General features: G+C 55.3%; 1 protein-coding gene across 2 annotated transcripts in view; it reads right to left on the bottom strand.

The window, feature by feature from the left end:
• The window catches only part of AK7 (adenylate kinase 7), a 68,910-nt gene that overhangs the window by 37,187 nt on the left and 9,011 nt on the right, over positions 1–22,712 (bottom strand). For both annotated transcript variants that reach the window (XM_055132443.1, XM_055132442.1), the window contains exons 4-9: positions 18,455–18,549; positions 13,185–13,295; positions 8,558–8,638; positions 2,932–3,020; positions 1,454–1,544; positions 846–923 (exon numbers count right to left, since the gene is read on the bottom strand). In XM_055132443.1, the coding sequence (XP_054988418.1) occupies positions 846–923; positions 1,454–1,544; positions 2,932–3,020; positions 8,558–8,638; positions 13,185–13,295; positions 18,455–18,549 (545 nt within the window). The remainder of the gene's footprint in view (positions 1–845; positions 924–1,453; positions 1,545–2,931; positions 3,021–8,557; positions 8,639–13,184; positions 13,296–18,454; positions 18,550–22,712) is intronic.

Here is a 22,712-nt window from a genome sequence, read left to right on the forward strand (position 1 = left end):
AGATGATTGTAACCCAAACATGAAAGCTTGTAACTATCTCACGGTGATTCAGTAAAATTAAAAAAAAAAAGAAAATGATATCCAGTGATTGTACAGCAGCTCCGGGCCAGAGCGACAGGACGCAGGGAGGGCGCTTGCTTTGCATGTGGCCAACATGGGTTCGATCCCCGGCACCACATCCGGTCTCCCAAGCACTGCCAGGAATGATCCCTGTGCACAGTCAGGAGTGAGCACGGCTGGGCATGCCCCCCCCAAAAAAAAAAAACTCAGAAAAACAAACAACAAAACCAACCCTGAACATAGTTCTTCTAGAGTTGTTCTACCTTAGTTCCACTTTCCCAGTTCTACTCACAGGTTCAAAGATATTATGAACAGGGGCCAGAGAGATAGTACAGTGGGTAGGGCACTTGTCTTGCACACGGCTGAGCAGGCATATGACCCCCTGGACCTGCCAGGAGTGATTCCTGAGCACAGAGCCAGGAGCAAGCCCTGAGCCCTGCCAGGTGTGGGCCCCAAACAAAATCCAAATAAATTCAATTAAACTTTATCATAAGAATGTATGTAGGAAAAGAACCGCGTGTAGGGCGTTTAAGACTATCTTCAGCTTCAGGCATCTGTTGGGAGTCTTAGAACATCCCTTCCTCCCAGATGGGGGTAGACAACCACCTACACCTTCAAAGGCATTTCCTGACTACAGTCTTCGAAGTGCAGAAAGCAGAGTCGGAAGAAGACAAGCATGAGTTCACTTGGAGAAAGCATGAGGTTGGCAGGGGGCACTGGGAAGGCCACCGGACCCCAAAGCCTGCAGAAGCCATACGTTTGGGGACGATATCTCTTCCACTCACTTTTAAGTCCTTTGTTAGGAAAGCATTTTCTTTGGGGAATTTCTGGATCTTCCCTGGGCCGGTACTTTTACTGATGCACTGTTAGAAAAAAAAAAAACCACAAATGTTATTTGGTTCATGCACAAACTTCTATACAACTCCACAAATATAATGAAATGAAAATAATGTTTTTATGGGCTGGAGCGATAGCACAGTGGGTAGGGCGCCCGTCTCGCACAGGGGTTGACTTGGGTTCGATCCCCAGCACCACAAATAGTCCCCTGAACCCACCAGGATTGATCCCTGAGCACAGAGCCAGGAGTAACCCTTAAGCATCGCTGGGTGTGGCACCCCCCCAAAAAAAAATAGAAAACAAAGGAAAAGAAAGTAGTTTATTTCAGAAGAACAGAAGGAAGAAGGCTGTGGAGGAAGGAGGCGGAGAAAGAAAGAGGAGGAAGAGGAAGGGGGAGGAAGAGAAGAAGTCAGTCCTGTGGCAGGTGGTGGTGATGGGAGGAGGAGGAGGAGGAGGAGGAGGAGGAGGAGGAGGAGGAGGAGGAGGAGGAAGAGCAACTAACAGTGGCAGGAAGTGGCAGTCGTGGTGGCATCAGAGCGGCTGGCGGCCGCCTCACCTTGATGATGTCCTCCAGGGTAACGACAGACTCGTCCACGGCGAGCAGGTAGTGGATCTTGGGCACGTGGTCGATGACGTTCTGTATCACTCTGCGGGGAGGGGACACGGCGCGGGAGGGAAGGGTCACAGCACGCAGCAAGTCACCTACTGCCCCGCCTGCCCCGGTATCTCAGCGCGTGACCTCAAAACGAGACAGACAGACAGACAGACAGAGAGAAAGGAAGAGACAGAGAGAAAGAGGGAGAGACAGAGACAGAAACAGACAGAGACAGAGAAAGAGACAGACAGAGAGAGAGAAGGCAGGGAGGGAGAGAGAGAGAGGAGAGAGGGTTAAGGGGGAAGGAGGGAGGGAGGGAGTGAGGGAGGGAGAGAGGGAGAGGGATGTGCCGGGAGAGGCTGGGGTGCCCCTGAGAGGGGAGGCCGAGGCCCAGCACGGGCCTGGCCCTGGAGCTCCCAGGAGAGCCAGCCGTCAGGTCAGTGGATTGTGGACTCAGATCAAAGCCATGACAAGCTTTGCTCCAGGAGGCTCGGAACAATTCATCCCTTCTTTCCCAAAAGTGGAAGGTAGAGGCTGAGATGATAGTACAGCGGGGATGGTGTTTGCCTTGCATGCGGCAGACCTGGGTTCGATCCCTGGCATCCCATATGGTCCCCTGAGCCCGCCAGGGGTGACTCCTGAGTGCAGAGACAGGAGTAACTTACCCTGAGCACCACCGCGAGTGCAGCCCCCTGCAAATAAATACCGCCCCCCACACACAGTGCTGCACTGTCGCACTATATTCCCGTTGTTCATCAATTTGCTCCAGCGGGCACCAGTAATGTCTCCATTGTGAGACTTGTTGTTACTGTTTTTGGCATATCGAATACGCCACGGGGAGCTTACCAGGCTCTGCCGAGTGGGCAGGATACTCTCGGTAGCTTGCTGGGCTCTCTGAAGAGGACGGAAGAATCGAACCCGGGTCGGCACGTGCAAGGCAAGTGCCCTCCCCCTCCCCCCACCACACACAAAACAAAAGCAGAAGAGCAGCAAAATCTACTGGTCGAGGTTCCAAAGGTGAACCCGACATGCGAGCAGAAACGCTTGCATGTCTGCGCTCAGGAATCACTCCTGGAGGTGCTCAGGGGACCATGTGGGATGCCAGGGGTCAAACCACTGTTCGTGCGAGCAGAAAAGGGCTGAGACAGGCCCTTGCATGAGGGGCAAACGGGGTAGCGGCAGGCTCAGCCCCTCGATGCCTCCAGAGCCATAGAGAGGGGGGTGAGGGTGCCTGTCCTCCAGGTGGACCCTGGTTCCGTCCCTGCCATTACATATGGGCACTGCCGGGGTCCAGGAGTAGCCCAGAGTCCCTAAGGGTCCTACCCAACTGCCCCTCCCCCGCAACGGGAGGGGAGCCCTGGCGGGGGTCCACACCCCCCCCACTCATGCCCGTCCACTGCAGGAGCTGAGCCCGTGTTCATCCCCACCCCGGGGCTTACCCGGCTAGGTCCAGAACATGAATGGTCGGAATGACGTTCAGTCCGTTGCCAAACACTGGTAGCGCGGGGACCTCACCCAGCCAAGCCATCTACCAGGAAGGAAAGCGCAAGTTCTTTTTATTTTTAATTTCATTTTAGTGTTTAGCTTTCTGGGTCACACGCGGCGATGCTCAGGGGTGACTCCTGGCTCTGCGCTCAGGAATCACTCCTGGAGGTGCTCAGGGGACCACGTGGGATGCAGGGGATCAAACCATTGTTCATTGATTTGCTCAAGCAGGCACCAGTAACGTCTCCATTGTGAGACTTGTTGTTACTGTTTTTGGCATATGTTTTGAATACGTCACGGGTAGCTTGCCAGGCTCTGCCGTGTGGGCGGGATACTCTCGGTAGCTTGCCGGGCTCTCCAAGAGGGGTGGAGGAATCGAACCTGGGTCAGCTGCATGCAAGGCAAATGTCCTATCTGCTGTACTATCGCTCCAGCCCCATTTGGATTCATAAAAAATATAAAACTAGAGTTTGTGAAAAGCATCCAAATGAGGGGCTGAAGCTGAAGGGAGGGTGGCTGCTTTAAATGCAGTGGACCCGGATTCGAACCCCAGCATCCCGCATGTTCCCCTGAGCACCGCCAGGAGGGATTCCTGAGTGCAGAGCCAGGAGTAAGCCCTGAGCATTGTTGGGCGTGGCCCAAAGAGCAAAAAAAAATAAATTAAAGAAAAGCATCCAAGTGAGTGGGGCCAGGGACTGGGTCTGCAGAGCTGGAGTGAGGAGAGTTTATGGGGCTGATGTCTGCGGGTCACTGACCTCGGACACAGGCGTGACGTGAGCAGACCAACCCAGGTCTGTGTGGAGGGAGGCCGGCAGCAGAGGCCTGACGGCAGTGAGTCTCACAACCGTCTCCCAACACTCAGACGGGCTCCTGGGTGGGGCCTTCTTTCTTCCCTGCCCACGGTGCTCCTCAGGGACCACCCAGGTCTCAGAGGGGAGACAGCCGCTTCCTCCACCTACCGAAGTCCTTTGGGCCGGTCCACCAGAGGAACTGACCTGCGGTCAACAGGAAATAGCCCTCGGGCGGGCAGAGCGATAGTACCGCAGGACGGTCGCATGCCTTGCACGGGGTGGGTGAGGATTCGATCCCCAGCACCCCAGTGGGTCCCCTGAGCCCTGCAAGGAGTGGCCCTGAAAGCAGAGTCAGGAGTAACCCCCGAGCACCACCAGCTGTGACCCCCAAATAAACAACTCCAAAAACCTACCAAAATAAATTCCTCCTGTGAAAAGACCCTTCACAGACATGATCCTTCCAGGGGCGATGTTGAGGGGCAAGGAGGAGCCCTGGGGGTCCCCAAATCCCTCTGGTAGGGCCCCCCCAGCACCCAAACCATCGGGCTGAGTGCACACTTTGCACGTGTGAGTCTCGGTTCTCGCCCTCATTCCATACTCCCACTCCCTCCACCCCACCCCAAGTGGAAGTAGTCCCTGACTACTGGCTGTGGCCCACAGCAAATGAAAGGAGAGCTCAGGGGGTTGGAGCACAAGTTGTACATGTGAGAGGCCCTAGTATGGTCCCTTGCACTGCTTACTTCCCTAGGGACCACCAGTGCACTGCACCCTTCCCTGAGGACCACAGTGCACTGCATACTTCCCTGAGGACCACAGTGCACTGCATACTTCCCTGAGAACCACCAGTGCACTGCACACTTCCCTGGGGACCACCAGTGCACTGCACACTTCCCTGAGGACCACAGTGCACTGCATACTTCCCTGAGAACCACCAGTGCACTGCACACTTCCCTGAGGACCACAGTGCACTGCACACTTCCCTGGGGACCACCAGTGCACTGCACACTTCCCTGAGGACCACAGTGCACTGCATACTTCCCTGAGGACCACCAGTGCACTGCACACTTCCCTGGGGACCACCAGTGTATACCATCCTCCCTTGTGTGCCACACCAGGAGTAACCCCCAGTGGTGAGCAGAGAGCCGCTCCTGAGCAATGCAGGGTGTGGTCCTAGAACAACAGTGAATGCTGTCTTGGGCCGGGTATTGGAATAGGGGCCCGAGTTCTCAAAGGGGAGGGGGCTGATTCAGAAAAAGATAAGAAGGGCAGATATTTGATAATTAGATGTTTGTCATTCCAGTCACCTTCTGGAGATTAAAAAATAAAAACAAATCCAGGGAGTTGATGAGATAGTACAAGTAATGCACTTTTGCTTTGCAGTGGCCTAACAAAACAAAACAAAATGAAAATAAAAACCCTTGAAGTCAGCTATGGTAAAGGTAGACCTTTATCTAAATTATTTAGGTAGTTAAGGGATAGGTAAACATCTAGGCCGAGTTTGTTGTTTGTTTTTTTTTTGCTTTTTGGGTCACACCCGGTGATGCACAGGTTACTCCTGGCTCATGCATTCAGGAATTACTCCTGGCAGTGCTCAGGGGACCATATGGGATGCTGGGAATTGAACCCGGGTCAGCTGCGTGCAAGGCAAACGCCCTCCCTGCTGTGCTGTCTCTCCAGCCCCAGGAGTTTGTTTACTTTTAACTAATCTTCCTTTGAGACTTCTGCAGGCCAACCTTGAGTGTGTAGGGTGAACAGTGGGCAGGGCTTGCCTTGCGTGTGGCTGGCCGTGGCTCAGTCCCCAGTACCCCACACAGTCCCCTGAACCTCGCCAGGAATGATCCCTGAGCCCAGAGTCAGAGCCAGGAGTAGACCCTGAGCACCACTGAGCATGTCCCCCCGTAAAAAAGAAAACTGCCTGCCAACGAGACACATTTGGGGGAGACGTGTTCTGTTTGAAAAATAATAATACAGGCTGGAGCAACAGCACAGCAGGGAGTGCGTTTGCCTTGCACGCGACCGACCTGGGTTCGATTCCCAGCATCCCATATGGGCCCCTAAGCACTTCCAGGAGTAATTCCTGAGATGCAGAGCCAGGAGTAACCCCTGAGCATTGCCAGGTGTGGCCCAAAACGCAATAATAATAATAATAATAATAATAATAATAATAATAATAATAATAATAATAAAGGAAGGGCTGGAGTGATAGTGCAGCTGGAAGGATGTGCCATGCACGTGTCCTACCGACATTGTGATCACTCCCACCATTATAGAGACCCAGGTTTGATTCCCAGCATCACATCTGGTCACTGAGCTCACCAGAAGTGATCCATGAGCACAGAGCTAGGAGTAAGCTCCGAGCATCACCGGGTATGACCCCTCAAATGAAACAAAAGAATAAAAATAAAATTAGGAGTAAAAATTGTGTGTGTATGTGTGTTGGGGGGGGATTACACCTGGTGGCACTCAAGGTTCACTCCCAGATGTCCACAGGGACCCTGTGGCACCCACTGCCGGCCAGGTTTTCCCCCAGAGACCAAAGGAACCAGCTCCCTCCTTTCACCTTCTGCTCAAATGTCAGGGCCCCCGAGGGCCAGAAAGATAGCGCAGTAGGTAGAGTGCTTCTTGCCCTGCGACAACCAGGGCTTGATCCCTGGCATCCACTAGGGACCCTGAGCACACCGGGAGTGATCCCTGAGTGCAGAGTCAGGGGTAAGCCCTGAGCACCCCCAGGTGTGGCCCCAAAATAAACCAAAAAAGTCACAAACTGAAAGAGGCCTTCCTCACAAGGAAACCACCTTCCCGGCCCACCGTGCTCCCTGCTGTTTCTGAAGGGCAAGCTGGCTGTGCTGGGGGCTGCTCCCAGCTAGGTGCTCAGGGGATCGTACTTCCTGTTGGTTTCTTTGTTTTCGGGGGTCACACCCAGCAGTGCCCAGGGCTAGTGCTGGCTCTGTGCCCAGCAGTGACCCCTGGTGGTGCTCAGACCACCAGATGTGGCTCATAGCAGGCGCAGGAGCTCGGGCTGGGAGCACCAAGACAGGAAGGGAGCAAGGGCGCAGAGCGGAGTGGCCAGACCCAGAAAGACTTTACTTAGGGAAGAGACAGGAAGGGAAGAGAAAGCCGGGGGCTCCCAGGTCATGAGCGGGGCCTCCTTAAGAAGGGTTCCAGACCGAAATCTCCAGGCTCTCACAGAGTCGGGGATGAGCAACCTCCCCCATGTCCCTGTTCTTCCAGAAGCCTGGCAGTCTCGCCCATGAACTGCCTTTAGCGCCATAAAAGCTCAATAACGGCCCTGATCCAGAGACTCATAAATAAATCTCAGAAGAGAGCTGCAGAGATGCCTCCGGACCCCAAGGTCACCATCCAGTTAAAAATTTAACTCCAGGGGGCTGGAGCAATAGCACAGTGGGTAGGGTGTTTGCCTTGCACGCGGCCGACCCGTGTTTGATTCCCAGCATCTCATATGGTCCGCTGAGCACTGCCAGGGGTGATTCCTAAGTGCAGAGCCAGGTATGACCCAAAAAGAAAGAAAAAAATTAACTCCAGCTGTTATCACCCCATTAAAATTTTAGAATTCCTGCGACATCTCACACCCTACATCACTGATATACCAGGAGTAGCACATCACATTGGATGCAACGTAAAGTAGAAGGCGACCAATTTCGATTGAGAAAATGTTACCACACAAGACTTAACCTGTAACAACATGTTAGTAATTATACAAGAGTTTAATAACCAGGGTGAGATACAACAATCTTCACACACTTAATATTTTTGGCTTTTTGGTCACAACCAGCGATGCACAGGGGTTACTTCTGGCTCTGCACTCAGGAGTTACTCTTGTGGTACTCAGGGGACTATATAGGATGCTGGGGATAGAACTCGGGTCGGCCATGTGCAAGGCAAACTCCCTCCCTGCTGTACTATTGCTCCAGCACCATACACTTTCTTTTTCTTTTTTTTTTTAATATTTTTATTATATAGTCTTATTCACATTTTAGATTTTTGCTTGATATGTTTATTTTTTTGTTTTGTTTTGTTTCTTTTTTTATTTTTTCCTGGGTCGGCCGCGTGCAAGGCAAATGCCCTACCTGCTGTGCTATCGCTCCAGCCCTCCCATACACTTTCTTTTAAGTAAATCTTTTTAGATGATTTTTAGCCAATTAATCATAACAAGCAATACAAAATAAATCATTTAGGGCCTGCTACTGGGGCAGGCTTGAGTGGTGATTGGGGTAATTGGAAATAATGGTGCTGGAAAGGTGTAATGACGGTGGATTGGTGCTAGAATATTGAACGTAATAAATCATAGGGAACAACTTTTTCTTTCCTCTTTTTTCCCCTTTTTTGGGTCACACCTGGTAATGCACAGGGGTTACACCTGGCTCTGCACTCAGGAATTACTCCTGGCGGTGCTCAGGGAACCATATGGGATGCTGGGAATCGAACCCGGGTCGGCTGCGTGCAAGGCAAACGCCCTACCTCTGTGCTATGGCTCCAGTCCCCATTTCACAGCATTTCCAACACGGGACATATTCGACAATCACCAACTACTGTCTTCTCTGCCCACGGGAGTGTGAGGGGCGTGTCGTAAGAAATGCCTTGGCAGGTGACTTTGTCATGGTACAAACGTCACAGTGTGATGTCCAGGTCTGATCCCCAGCACCCCGTATGTTCCCCCCAGCTGGCCAGGAGTGACCCCCGAGTACAGAGCTGGGGGGAAGCCCTGAGCACCACAGGGTGACCCCTCCTCACCCCAAAGGCTCCCCTGGAGGTCACGGAGAAGTTCTACCTTAAAAAACGCATGCAGGATGCCTCCTTCCTGTCCGTACTGAAGTCCTGAAGCCACCACGTATGTTGCAAATTTTCTGGCCTATTAGATAAAAATATAGGAAAAGCAAAATGTGATTATCACGGCGCACATACCACCAGATTACTTCAGCCAGAAAACTAAAGTTCAGCTCTCCAGGAAGTCTCTGCAACCATGATGGGGGAGAAAGGGCAGCTTCGGACCCCCAGGACCCGACTGTCCAGGAGCACCTCTGAGCACTCTTAAATGGAACGGGGACTCGTGTGTGTAGGGGGGAGGCGAGGCGGTGGGGCTCTTACTGGGGGCTGGAGAGATCTGTAAGGAAGATCTCTATGTTCATCCATGGCGCTTCAATCTCCCTCCTCCTCATCCCCTTCCCCCTTCTCCCCTTCCTCTTCTTCCTCATCCCCCTCCCCCTTTTTCCCCTCCTCCTCCTTCTCTTCTTCTTCTTCTTCTTCTTCTTCTTCTTCTTCTTCTTCTTCTTCTTCTTCTTCTTCTTCTTCTTCTTCTTCTTCCTCTTCCTCTTCCTCTTCTCTTCTTCTTCTTCTTCTTCTTCTTCTTCTTCTTCTTCTTCTTCTTCTTCTTCTTCTTCTTCTTCTTCTTCTTCTTCTTCTTCTCTTCTTCTTCTTCCCTCTTCCTCCTCCTCCTCCTCCTCCTCCTCCTCCTCCTCCTCCTCGTCCTCCTCCTCCTTCTTCTCCTCCTCCTCCTCCTCCTCCTTGGATTACACCTTGTGATGCTCAGGAGTTACTCCTGGCTCTGCACTCAGGAATCATTCCTGCGGTGCTTGGGGGACTATATGGGATGCTGGGGACCAGACCCCAGTCGGCCAGGCGCAAAGAGGAGCAAAGCAAACGCCCTCCCGCTGTGCCATCGTTCCGACCCCCATGTCAATATTTTCAAGGATGAAAATACTGAATCATAAAGATGCTCAGACTCAGAGTTGGAAATGGAAAAGGTTCCTGTTGGGCTGGAATGACAGTGCAGTGGGTGGAGCCCTAGCCTTGCGTGCAGCTGACCCGGGTTCAAGCTCTGGCACCCCATGTGGAGCCGTGCCAAGAGCGGTCCCTGAACACGGAGCCAGGAGTCAGCCCTGAGTCCCTGGGTGTGAGCCTCAGCCTCAAGCAAACAAAAATAAAGGTTCTGATAAGGAAAGGGACCATCGAGAGTCCAAGGCTTTCCCATGACAACACCCAGCCCACCATGTATGTATGCAGAGAATTCCAGGTCAAGACAGTTGGGGGAAACTATAGAACCTCCCCCCAAACACCGCAGAGGCCTGTGTTCTCGCTGGAACATTTTTCTCTTTCCCCCCACTCACATTTCTCTTCAGTAAATTTCTTGCAGTAAAGCTCTTCTGCAAGAAGAGGGGAGGGCACTTGCCCTGCAAGCGACCGCCCTGGGCTCCATCCCCAGCATCCCTCACGGCTCCCCAGGCCCACCGGGAGTGACCCCTGAGCACAGAGCCAGGCGCCCAAGCACACTGACTGTGACCCCCAAACCAACCAGCCAACCCACAGAAACCACCTTTTGCTTCACTAGTTCATCTTTTTTTTTTTTCTTTTCAGGTCACACCTGGCGATGCACAGGGGTCAATCCTGGCTCTGCACTCAGGAATCACTCCTGGTGGTGCTCGGGGACCATATGGGATGCGATGCTGGGAATCGAACCCGGGTCAGCCCCGTGCAAGGCAAACGCCCTACCCGCTGTGCTATGGCTCCAGCCCCTCACTGGTTCATCTTGAGGGGAAGGTGACAGGCGACACGCCGAAACCTGACTTCCTTCCCTGCAAAGGGCAGGTCCTCGTCCCGCCTCAGCCCCCGGCTCCCGAGAACAGGGAGGACGGCCGCCTTGTGGGCCTGGTGAAACGTGAGCGGGGGCCGGGCAGGGGCCCCTCACAGACCCAGCATCTCCAGGCTGACCGGGGCGGGCAGAGAGGAGAGCTGTGGACGCTGGACGCCTCTCTCCTCCCCAGGGAACCTGCGCCCTCACTCAGGGCGCTCCCGTGCCCCATCGTAACTTTTCTTTTTCTCTTTGGGCCATTCCAAACAATCCTTAGGCAATCGTGTGGCTCCTGACTGCGAACCACAAAGCATGTTTCTGAGAGAGAGAGAGAGAGAGAGAGAGAGAGAGAGAGAGAGAGAGAGAGAGAGAGAGAGTGTGTGTGTGTGTGTGTGTGTGTGTGTGTGTGTGTGTGAGCGGAGCCTCAAGCAGCCAGGCTGGAAGGAGCGAGCACTGAACCATTCGAGCCAGAAGAGGCTTTCCTGGAAAGGACGGGGGCAGGGGAGGGTTCCTGAGGCTTGGGGTCCCCCGAATCACTCCTAGCAGGGCTCAGGGGCTCGTGTGGGATGTTGGGGATCGAACCTGGGTCGGGTGCATGCAAGGCAAGTGCCCTCCCTGCCTTACTATCACGGCAGCCCTGACTGCAGCATTCAGTGCCTGGGATATAAATGTGTAAAACATTAAATAATGTTTTATGGTTAAATATTAAATAATTAAATAGGATTAAATTTTAAAATGCGTTAAGTTTATATTCCGCATTTTAGATTATCATCCACTTCTATTATTTGTGCCACACGGTAGGTGGGCGGGGGCAGGAGCAGATGCCACATCTCCGAGTTCCACATTCCCGGCCACCAGCCGCGGCTGGACTTGGTCCTCACGTCCCGGGGGGCCGGCATCAGACCCACAAGGGCCCCCAATAGAACAAAGAGGAAGAAATCACAGGTTTTCTCTTGGGAAATGCTCAGAGTTGTGGGTTTTTTTTTCTTTTTGGGTCACACCCGGCGATGCTCAAGGGTCACTCCTGGCTTTGCACTCAGGAATTACTCCTGGCAGTGCTCAGGGGACCATATGGGATGCTGGGAATCGAACCCGGGTCGGCCGTGTGCAAGGCAAACACCCTCCCCGCTGTGCTATGGCTCCAGCCCCAATGCTCAGAGTTTTAATGAAAGAAACATTCTGGTTATAGAATGTGGAACTGCAGGAAACTCAGACCTTCTCGGGCGTTCCCTTTCTTTTATATTGGCTCGATCGATTTTATTTTGCTCCATGTTTGGCACACCTCAGGAGCCACTCCCGACAGTGTCAGGGTGGAAGCTGGGCAACAGCCCCCGAAGCCCGAGTTCTAGCCCTTTGAGTTATATCCCTGGCCCCTATTTTTATTTAATTTAACCCCCAAAGTTCAGTGACATGACTAAGGTCACAACTTAGTGGGTAGAAAAGGGGATAGAATTCTGAATCACAGGCTTCCTTCAAATGTTTTTATACCCCAAATTTTGTAGTGTCAAAATTGGGAGAGGGGGCGGTGGGAAAGATTGTTTTTTTAACGGTGGGATGAAACTTTGGGGACTTTCCAAGTTCCTGTTGCAATATGCTCGGGGACCACTAGGTGTCACCTTAGCGCACATGTTCCATAGCGGCTGCCCGGTAATTCCCGCTTGAAGGAAACTGACTGGAGGATGATATACGAGATTCCAATCTATCCACAAATGAAACGTTTGCATCATGCAAGCGGGACAGCAAGGCCTCAGTACTACTCACACGGACTCGTCACCAGGCGTTCCCTTCTTCTATTTTGGTGGAAGTTGGAGATGCAAGAGCTGTACAATATACGCGTCCAAAGGATGCGGCTGCCACAAGAGACAGCTATGCGGGTGTGGCCATGTGGGTGACTCGGTTACGGCTGACTCTTAATTCGGGGAGGGGGGAGGGCCACACCCAGCGGTGCTCAGGACTGACTCCTGGCTCTGTGCTCGGGCATCACTCCTGGTGGGGCTCGGGGGACCGGAGGGGAGCCGGGGATTGAACCTGGGCCAGCTGCCTGCAAGGCCAGTGCCCTCCCCGCTGTCCTATCGCTCTGGCCCTACTGCTGAGGCCCAGCAGTGCAGAGACGGCCCCGCAGACCACGGATTCGGGGTGGCGTGGCCCCAGCCCCCGGAGGCCCCCATGTCTGTGAGCTGAGCCCCATGTCCTTTCTTAGTGAGACCCACGTACAGTGGGCTGGGAGGGAGGGGAGCGGCGTCCTCTTCGCTGTCCAGTTCTCAGTGTGGCCCTTTCGCCCCTCCACGCAGAGCCCGGCAAGCTACTGAGAGTATCCCGCCCGCACAGCAGAGCTCGGCAAGCTCCCCGTCGCATACTTGATATGCCAAAACCAGTAACAACAAGTCTCACAACGGAGACATTACTGGTGCCCGCTCGAGCAAATCGATGAACAACGGGAGGACAGTGCTACAGTGTTACGCAAGCACTGTGCAGCGGGCTGGAGGCTGGGCTGGGACCCTACGGTAGTGTGCCACTTTTTGGGGGTAAGGACTCCCAAACAGTGCTCAGAAGGCATTCTCAGATAACCCGACCCAGTGGGGCTGGATTCGAGGGCCTGAGCACTGGGTGTTGCTTGGGGATCATCTGGGCCATCCCGGAGGAGGCGCCGGGAACGGCACCAGGGGCTGTAAGGCAAGGCGAGCACCCTCCCCGCTGCACCATCTCTGCAGCCTCCACTCGGGCACTGTGTGCAGGGCCGGGGAAGGGCCACACGGAGCCTCAGCGCGGCAACACCCGTGGGGTCCTGGCACGCGTCCGCACGGGCTTCCGGGGAAGACTCCGCACTCACGTTTTTCCCGAACTTGAGAACGAGTTTTTCAGCGTTGATGTGGTCCTGGAAATTGGGGTGGTTCTTTCTCCTCCGGTAATCCTCTTCCGTTAAAGGGATCTCGGAATCCTCCTGGGAAGGAGAACACGGCCAGGTGGGAGGCGTCTCACAGGAACAGCCCCCGAGACCTCCCAAGTAAAGGGGCCGGAGGGACAGCACAGCGGGGAGGGCATGGGCCTTGCGAGCAGTCGGCCTGGGCTCAGTCAGATCCCCCAGGCCCACCAGGAGTCAGCCCTGAGCACAGAGCCAGGAGTCAGCCCTCAGCAGGGCTGGGTGAGTACTTGGGGGACCACAGTGCAAGGCAAGCATCTCGCCCACTGTCCTCTGTCGCTGGCCCCTGGTGGGCATCCCATTTCATGTACTGTTTTGGTTTGGGGGCTCCACCAGGTGGTGCTCAGGGCTTAGTCCTGGCTCTGAGCTGAAGGACCACTCCTGGCGGTCGGTGCATGGGGTCAATGGGTGGTGCTGGGCACCTACCCCGGGCCAGTGCCCCGCCCGCTGGACATGAGACGGCATCCTGCTAGGACCTGGACAAGACTCCTTAGACTGCAGGCACCAGCCCCAGGGCCTTTGTGATCATCCACAGACACAAAGGGACCCAGTAGATTTAATGCAATTTTTGTTTATTGGGGGGGGGGGCACACCCAGCAGTGCTCAGGCTTACTCCTGGCTCTGTGTTCAGGGATCGCGCCTTTATTTATTTATTTATTTATTTATTTGGCTTTTTGGGTGACACTGGGCGATGCTCAGGGGTTACTCCTGGCTCTGCACTCAGGAATCACTCCTGGCGGTGCTCGGGGGACCATATGGGATGCTGGGAATAGAACCTAGGCTGGCTGCGTGCAAGGCAAACACCCTCCCCGCTGGACTATCTCTCCGGCCCCCCAGGATCACTCCCGATGGCCCAGGGCCCACATGCGGTGTTGAGCATCAAACCCGGGTCAGCCACGCGCACGGCAAGCACTTTACCAACTGCGCCGTCTTGCATTTCCTCCCTGGATTTCAGAGTTTTAACCCCCCTCCCTTTTTATTGCATTACCATGACTTAAAAGTTGCAGGGATATTTATGATTGAGTTAGTGATAGCACAGCGGGGAGGGTGTTTGCCTTGCACGCGGCCAACCCGGGTTTGATTCCTCCGTCCCTCTCGGAGAGCCCGGCAAGCTACCGAGAGTATCCCGCCCGCACGGCAGAGCCTGGAAAGCTCCCTGTGGTGTATTCGATAGGCCAAAAACAGTAACAACAAGCCTCACAATGGAGACGTTACTGGTGCCTGCTCGAGCAAATCGATGAGCAACGGGCCGACAGTGTGACAGTGCGACAGTGCGACAGTGTGACAGTGTATTGTACTGACACCCAGCCCTTCACCCGTGCCCACTACCCTCCCCCCACTTTCCGCCCAGCCATCGGAGACGCACTTTGGCTGATGAATTAGTGGGGTAGAGACAGACGAGGGGAGGGAGACTGGGGCAACTGAAGTGATGGCGATGGCTTTGGGGAAAGACTTGGGGGGGGGGAGAATTGTTATTTGTGGGGGCCACGCCCGGCTCTGTGCTCTGGGACCTCGGGCCCCAGGTCAGGCCTGAGTCAGCGTCTGTACTGAGCCCGCGAGCCCGTGGCCCGGCTTTCTGGGTCTGTGTCTAACTTTCTTCGGGTTGGAGTTGAGTTTGGACTTGGGGCCCGCCGGGGCGTGCTCAGGGCTTCCGCCCCGCCCAGAGAGCGGCCCGCTCCTGGGGGCTCAGGGACTGAACTGTGGGTCCCTGGAAGCAGCCTCTGCTGGAAGAAAAGAAACTGGCGTTCATTTCTGGACAGAGCCTCCCGCGACCACCAGGTGGTGACAGTTGACCCTGCGCAGGGGCGGGAGGGCCCTCCTGGGAACTCACTAGTCCCAGCGGGTCATGCGTGCGCACACACACAGCAGGAACCACGCGCCTTGGCAAAGATCTGATTGTTTCCTCTGCGTGCAATCCTGGAGGGCTGCCTGGGGTGGGCACCCTGTACCGGTTTTAAGTTGTTCAACAGAAAATGGTTTTCTCTCTCTGCTGCCACTGCTTTGGTGCAAGGCTAAAGATCTGCTCCTTTGGGTGGTGGTGGGGGGGACTCCCCCAAACTGTGTTCAGGAGGTCCGGGGAGGGGCGGGGTGACTCTATCTGTGATTCTTGGCCAACCAGGCGGACCGGTGTTCGGGCTGCGGGCTGCAACGCTGCGTGGGCTCTGTGCCATTGGGGCGTCTGAGCCCTCGGGTGGTGCTGGGGGGACCCCGAGATGCCCGGGGAGAGCCCAGGCCAGACACATGCCAGGCTTGTGCTCTAACCACTGTGCTACCTCCCGATGGGGAAGATTCATTCACTAGTAGGGATTCGTTCAGAACCATCTGAGAAGAGGCGACATTGTTCTCAGCTTCCAAAGGCTGCGCCAAGGCTTCGAGAACCAGCTACAAAGTATCTGAGATCTGGGGGCCAGGGGCGACTCAGAACGAGGGCGGGTAAGAATCCTGCCCTGGAAAGGGCGGGTAAGAATCCTGCCCTGGAGGTCGGCCAGGCTGTCGCGGCTTTCCTGCTGGGTCCCCTGTCCCCCTGACGTCCCTCCCACCCCTCTCCCTGGGGACTGGGATGGGAATAACACTCATGAACCAGGAACAGCTGTTACCAAACAGTCCTTCTTGGTCTTTGAGTGTCGGCTAGTTTTGTTTTCCATTGTGGCCACCTCCCGCGGTGCTCAGGGCTGACCCTGGCTCTGCACTCAGGGGTCAGTGCTCAGGGCTGACCCTGGCTCTGCACTCAGGGGTCAGTGCTCAGGGCTGACCCCTGGCTCTGCACTCAGGGGTCAGTGCTCAGGGCTGACCCTGGCTCTGCACTCAGGGATCAGTGCTCAGGGCTGACCCCTGGCTCTGCACTCAGGGGTCAGTGCTCAGGGCTGACCCCTGGCTCTGCACTCAGGGGTCAGTGCTCAGGGCTGACCCCTGGCTCTGCACTCAGGGGTCAGTGCTCAGGGCTGACCCTGGCTCTGCACTCAGGGGTCAGTGCTCAGGGCTGACCCCTGGCTCTGCTCTCAGGGATCAGTGCTCAGGGCTGACCCCTGGCTCTGCACTCAGGGACCAGTGCTCAGGGATGACCCTGGCTCTGCACTCAGGGACCAGTGCTCAGGGCTGACCCTGGCTCTGCACTCAGGGACCAGTGCTCAGGGCTGACCCTGGCTCTGCACTCAGGGGTCAGTGCTCAGGGCTGACCCCTGGCTCTGCTCTCAGGGGTCAGTGCTCAGGGCTGACCCTGGCTCTGCACTCAGGGATCAGTGCTCAGGCTGACCCCTGGCTCTGCTCTCAGGGATCACTCCTGATGGTGCTCGGGGAGACACAAGGGATGTCGGGGAGCCCACCTGGGCCGGCCTCGTGCAAGGCGAGCGTCGCGCGGGCTCCCTTCATGGTCTCTCGGTAACAGTCTTTTGTTCTCTACACCTGGCGGTGCTCAGCGGGGCTGGGGGGTCGCTCTGGGGGTGCTCTGGAGCCACCGTGCAGGCGACAAAACCAGGGTTCCCACATCCAAAGCACGCGCTCCGGCTCTTGGCACTCCGTCTCTCCCTTCCCGCCCCTCCCCTGCCTTGCTGTGGGGCCCGAGCCTGCCCACTGCCATCTTCTTGGTCTCTATCGCTGTGGTGCTCTTGGCACAATTTGGCTGCAGTGCTTGTAGGGGTGGGGCGTGGGGATGAGCAGTTGGCCGTGGTGCAGGTGAGTGGGGGTCAAACTCGCAGCCTCAAGCCTGTAAGGCAGAGGAGCGATAGCACAGCGGGGAGGGCGTTTGCCTTGCACGCAGCCGACCTGGGTTCGATTCCCAGCATCCCAGATGGTCCCCTGAGCACTGCCAGGAATAATTCCCGAGTGCAGAGCCAGGAGTAACCCCTGTGCATTGCCGGGTGTGACCCAAAAAGAAAAAAAAAAAAACAGAAAGCAAAACCTGCAAGGCAGGCGCTCACCACTGCGCCATCCGTGGGTGCCACTTTATTTTCTTTTCATGTGCGAAAAAGATTAAATGACCCAAATTTAACGACTCTGAAAGTTCTTTCACTATTTTTTTATGGGGGGGGCCACACCCAGGGATGTTCAGGGATAACTCCGGGCTCTGTACTCAGGACTCACTCCTGGTGGCGCTTAGGGGACCCTACGGGATGCTGGGGACGGGACTGGGACCGGCTGCATGCAAGGCAAACGCCCTCCCCGCTTGACTATCACTGCAGCCCACCTTTATTTATTTATTTGTTTATTTTTGCCAAACCTGGCAGTGGTCAAAGGCTATTCCTGGCTCTGCGCTCAGGAGTGGACCCTGGCAGTGCTCAGGGGACCATATGAAGTGGCGGGATTTGAACCAGGGATGGTGGGACGTGAAGCAAGCACCATGAGCCCTAGACTACCACTGCGGTCCCTTCTTTCACTACCCTCAAGACGCCAGAGCATTAGTACCTTGGGTAGGGTGTTTGCCTTGCACGCAGCCCACCTGGGTTCAATCTCTGGCATCCCATACGGTCCCCCTAGTCTGCCAGGAGTAGTTCCTGAGTGCAGAGCCAGGAGTAGCCCCTGAGCATCAAAGGTGTGACGCCCCTCAAAAAAATAAAAACGGGCTGGAGCGATAGCATAGCGGGTAGGGCGTTTGCCTTGCACGCAGCCAACCCGGGTTCGAATCCCAGCATCCCATATGGTCCCCTGAGCACCGCCAGGGGTAATTCCTGAGTGCAAAGACAGGAGTAACCCCTGTGCATCACATCGCCGGGTGTGACCCAAAAAGCAAAAATAAAATAAAATAAAATAAAAAAATAAAAACAAAAAACAAAAGAACCTGCGCAGGAAGCAGGGGCTGCAGAGACGTACAGGGGTGCGGGTGTGGGCACCGCCTGCAGGTGCCCCTTGTAACCGCCACCGCAGTGAGCTACAAGCAGCCCCTAATTCAAGTTGCTGAACCATAAGGTCCCACAGCAGCCCTCAGGCCTTGGGGTACCACTGGGTGGGTGCACCCCAGACACCCTTCAGCACCCCAGCCTCTCCCCAGCACTGAGCACGGGCCAGTTAGCGAGACCCCCTGGGAGCGACCCCACCCTCCAAAGGGCGGCAGCGTTTTCTTGTTCTTCCCCAGAGGCACAGGGACCCCGGGGTCCTGTGGATGAGGGGGGCTTGGTCCATCACCCCTGCGAGTGCTGGTCCCGGGACGGGCCGGAGCGCGAAAAGCAGGAGCAGGCGCTACGTACCATGTCCAGAGGTTTGGAGCGCGCCCAGGTCATCACCGTGGACAGTAAGATGAATATCTTCCGCTTCTCGAAACGGTTGATCTCCTCGTTCAGAGCTGCGGCCCAGAGACAGACAGAGGAGCACTGAGGGCCGGGCGGGGCGTGTCTGTAAAGCCGGGGGTCTGCGAGCTACCAGCAGCCCCTGAGCGTCAGTTCCTTCCTCGGGAGCAATTTTCAGGCAGAGGCCTCACCCCAGCTCTCCCCGGCCCCCATCACTGAACTCAGGAACTTTTTTTTTTTTCAGTTTGGGGGCCACACCCAGCGATGCTCAGGGGTTACTCCTGGCTCTGCACTCGGGAATTACTCCTGGCCAGTGCTCAGGGAATCATATGGGGTGCCAGGCATTAAACTTGGCATTACCTTGCCAGGTGCAAGCAAACTGCCCTCCCCGCTCTCCCAGGGCTCCGGCCTCTGGTCTCAACATTCTGGTTCCCACCAGCCAGCTACTCCTCTGAAGACTTCCTCAAAATTATAGCTCTGGGGGCTGGAGCGATAGCACAGAGGGGAGGGCGTTTGCCTTGCACGCAGCCAACCCAGGTTCAATCCCTGGCATCCCATAGGGTCCCCTGAGCACCTCCAGGAGTAATTCCTGAGTGCAGAGCCAGGAGTAACCCCTGAGCATCGCTGGGTGTGACTCCCCCAAAATAAATAAATAAATAAATAAATAATAGTTCCCTGGTAGTCACTTTATTTCTCTGTAATGTCAGGCTTTTATGAGTTTGAAAAATCAGCAATACTATGCCTCACGCTCATGGTATATTTTTTAAAAAATCTGTTCATGTTTCAATTTCCTTTAAAAATTTTGTCCTTGCAGATTTTATGTCATTTAAAATTTATTTATTTACTCTATCTTTAGGACTGGAGCGATAGCACAGCGGGTAGGGCGTTTGCCTTGCACGCGGCTGACCCTAGTTCTATTCCTCTGTCCCTCTCGGAGAGGCCGGCAAGCTACCGAGAGTATCCCACCCGCACGGCAGAGCCCGGCAAGCTCCCTGTGGTGTATTCGATATGCCAAAAACAGTAACAACAAGTCTCACAATGGAGACGTTACTAGTGCCCGCTCGAGCAAATTGGTGAGCAACGGGATGACAGTGATACAGTGCTACTATATTTTTGGGTTTGGGGTCAAGCTCGGCACTCCCCAGGGCTTACTCCTAGCTCTGTGCTCAGGGGTCGCTTCTGATCAGGCTGGGAGCACTGCATGGGATGTCAGGGATGGAACCCAGGTGGGTGTGTGCGAGGCCAGCACCCTACCCTCTGTACTCCCTCTCAGACCCTATGCCAATGTTTTCTTGAAGGTGGGGTGCATGCCTTGCACGGCTGGCCTGGGCTCAGTCCCTGGCACCCCAAGCCCTACCAAGAGTGGCCCCGAGCTCAGAGCCAGGAGTAAGCCCTGATCACCGCTGGGTGCAGCCCCAGAGCCAAAAACTGAAAGAAAAAAAGACCAAAAACCAAAAACCAAACAACCCACTTGGCACAGAGAAGGTGCCCAGCCCCTGGCGGGCCACTCCCCACCAGCCAGGCTGCACAGAGGAGGGGGGAGGAGGGGCTCTATCACACCCGCAGATGCTCAGGGATTACTCCTGGTGGTGCTCGGGGACCATATGGGATGCCAGGGATCGAGCCTGGGTCTGCGACGTGCAAGACAAATGCCCTCCCCGCTGGACTACGGCTCTGGCCCCCAGAGGAGCCTTCTGGACCCCACTCTCCTCCCTCTCATCACCTCCTCTCCGCAAGCCCATTTCCCCTACCTGTGGCGCGTGCTTGTATGCGACTCAGAGGCACAAGCTCACCTGATGCATATTCATGAGCTCCTGGAAAGTAACTAGGACACCCACAGGCTAACCCCAGCGCCGGGGTCCCCTGCACACGGCTGTTTCATGGCCAACAAACGCTTCTTTCCCAGTCAGTCGTCCCCCGCTTTCCCTTTTGTTTCTTCGGCCACACCTGGTGGTGCTCATGGCTGACTCCTGGCTCTGTGCTCGGGGGTCACTCCTGGGGGGGGCCCTATGGGATGCTGGAGACTGAACCCAAGTCAGCCACATGCAAGGTGAGTGCCCTGTCCGCTGTCCTATTGTCTGGCCTTTGGATGTGTCATGTTCTGTCACTGTCACTGTCGTCCTGTTGCTCATCGATTTGCTCGAGTGGGCACCAGTAACGTCTCCACTGTAAGACTTGTTGTTACTGTTTTTGGCATATCGAATACGCCACGGGTAGCTTGCCGGGCTCTCTGAGAGGGACGGAGGAATCGAACCCAGGTCGGCAGCATGCAAGGCAAACGCCCTGCCCACTGTGCTATCGCTCCAGCCTGTGTCGTGTTCTAGGGAAAGACAAATCTAAAGTGGCGGAGGAGATGGCACCAGGACCCAGGGAGCCGCTGGTTGCTGGTTCCGGGCGGCTCCTAATAGCTCAGCAAATGAGGGAATGCTGATTTCTCAGAAGCCTGGGTCTGAGGACGCCCCAGAAAGGGTGACTGAATTCCCCCTCAGAGACACTGCCACACGCTGACCCCCATTCAAATGCTAACTCCAGCTTCTATTTTCATTCTGTGGACCACACTTGGCTCTTCCCCTTCTCTGGCCCGCTGGGTTTCCGACTGGCCTCCTTCCCGGGGCCTCTAACTGGGTGGCCCTGCTAACGATGGTCCCTTTATGCAGTCAGCTGCTGGTTTCCGGGCCACACCCGGCCGGGCTCGGGGCTTACTCCGGGCTCTGCTCAGGGATCATTCCCAGCGAGGCTCAGGGGACCGGATGCCATGCAGGGGACCAAACCCACACTGGCTGCGAGCAAGGCAGGAGCCCTGCCCCCTCTCTCTCCCCTCCCCCCATCACTCTGGCCCCGTGATAATGTTATTAGGTCTCCGGCCATCCACCTGTTCACTTATAAACAAATGCAAGTTTTTGTTATTGTTTTTCGGTTTTGGGGACCACACTCGTGGTGTTCAGAGACTATTCCCAGTGGTGCTTGGGGGGCCACAGGGATCTGGGGTAGAACCTGCCTGGGCCTCTAGCCCACCCGGGCTGTGCTCCAGACCACTGAGATCTCCAGCCCCCAGGAGTGCAATTTTATCCCAACTGGCAGACGGCTTCTTGCCTTTCTGATACGTTGTTTTTCTGGTGTCACTGGGCCTTCCTCGGCTACTATCATCGAAGAGCAAGGTTTCCATGGAAACAGGCTGGCGCAAGAACCCGACAGGCAGGCATAGGATGCCAGAGGTCCGGGTTCCAATCCCAGCTGTGCATGGCCCCTGAGCACCCCCAGGAGTGCTCCCTGAACAACCACCTGGGAGTGACCCCAAAACAACAGTCCAATGTGGAATCAAAAGGGAATCAAAGATAAAGCCGCAAGGACCACCGGGCATGATTCCCAACCATCCCCCACCACACACACAATCTTTTTTTGGGGGGTGGGGCGCACCCAGGGGGTCCTCAGGGGTATCTTCTGGCTCTGAACTCAGGAACTACTCCTGGCAATGCTCAGGGGACCATATGGGATGAGGGGGAATTGAACCGGGGGGGGGGGGGGCTGTTTGCAAGCGATCTGCCTGTTGTACTATCTCTGCTACCCCCACACGAGTCTTTCAATTTGCTTATGTGTTGTTTTGGGGGGCCTACCTGTGTGTGCAGAGGGAGGCCACCCAAGCTCAGTCGTTGGGGGTCACTCCCAGGGGTGCTCAGAGGGCCACGAGGGGCCAGGGATGGACTCCCAGGATCCCGGCTGCAGAACCTACACGCAGTCCTCAGACCCACCTCTGGAGCGTCTCATTCATGTTTTTATTTAACTGATGAACTATTGTTGCGTTTTGGATCCAGACTCAGCAGTACTGGGGGGCGACGCCTGGCAGTACTTGGGAACGATACGCAGAACCAGGGTGAGCTGAGTGCAAGGCCAGTGCTTTATCACCACTATTCTCCCTCAGGCCCTCCTTTCATGTCTTGTTTGTTTATTTATTTATTTATTTATTTATTTATTCATTCATTTATTTATTTTTGGGTCACACCGGCGATGCACAGGGGTTATTCCTGGCTCTGCACTCAGGAATCACTCCTGGCGGTGCTCAGGGGACCATATGGGATGCTGGGAATCAAACCTTGGTCGGCCGCCAGCAAGGCAAATGCCCTACCCGCTGTGCTATCGCTCCAGCCCTCATGTCATGTCTTAAAGAGATTTCAGGGCAAGAGCGGTAGGATAGCGGGTAGGGCCTTGCCTTGCGTGCTGC

The sequence above is a fragment of the Sorex araneus genome, chromosome 3 (genome assembly GCF_027595985.1).
Source record: "Sorex araneus isolate mSorAra2 chromosome 3, mSorAra2.pri, whole genome shotgun sequence".
NCBI classification, from domain to species: domain Eukaryota; kingdom Metazoa; phylum Chordata; class Mammalia; order Eulipotyphla; family Soricidae; genus Sorex; species Sorex araneus.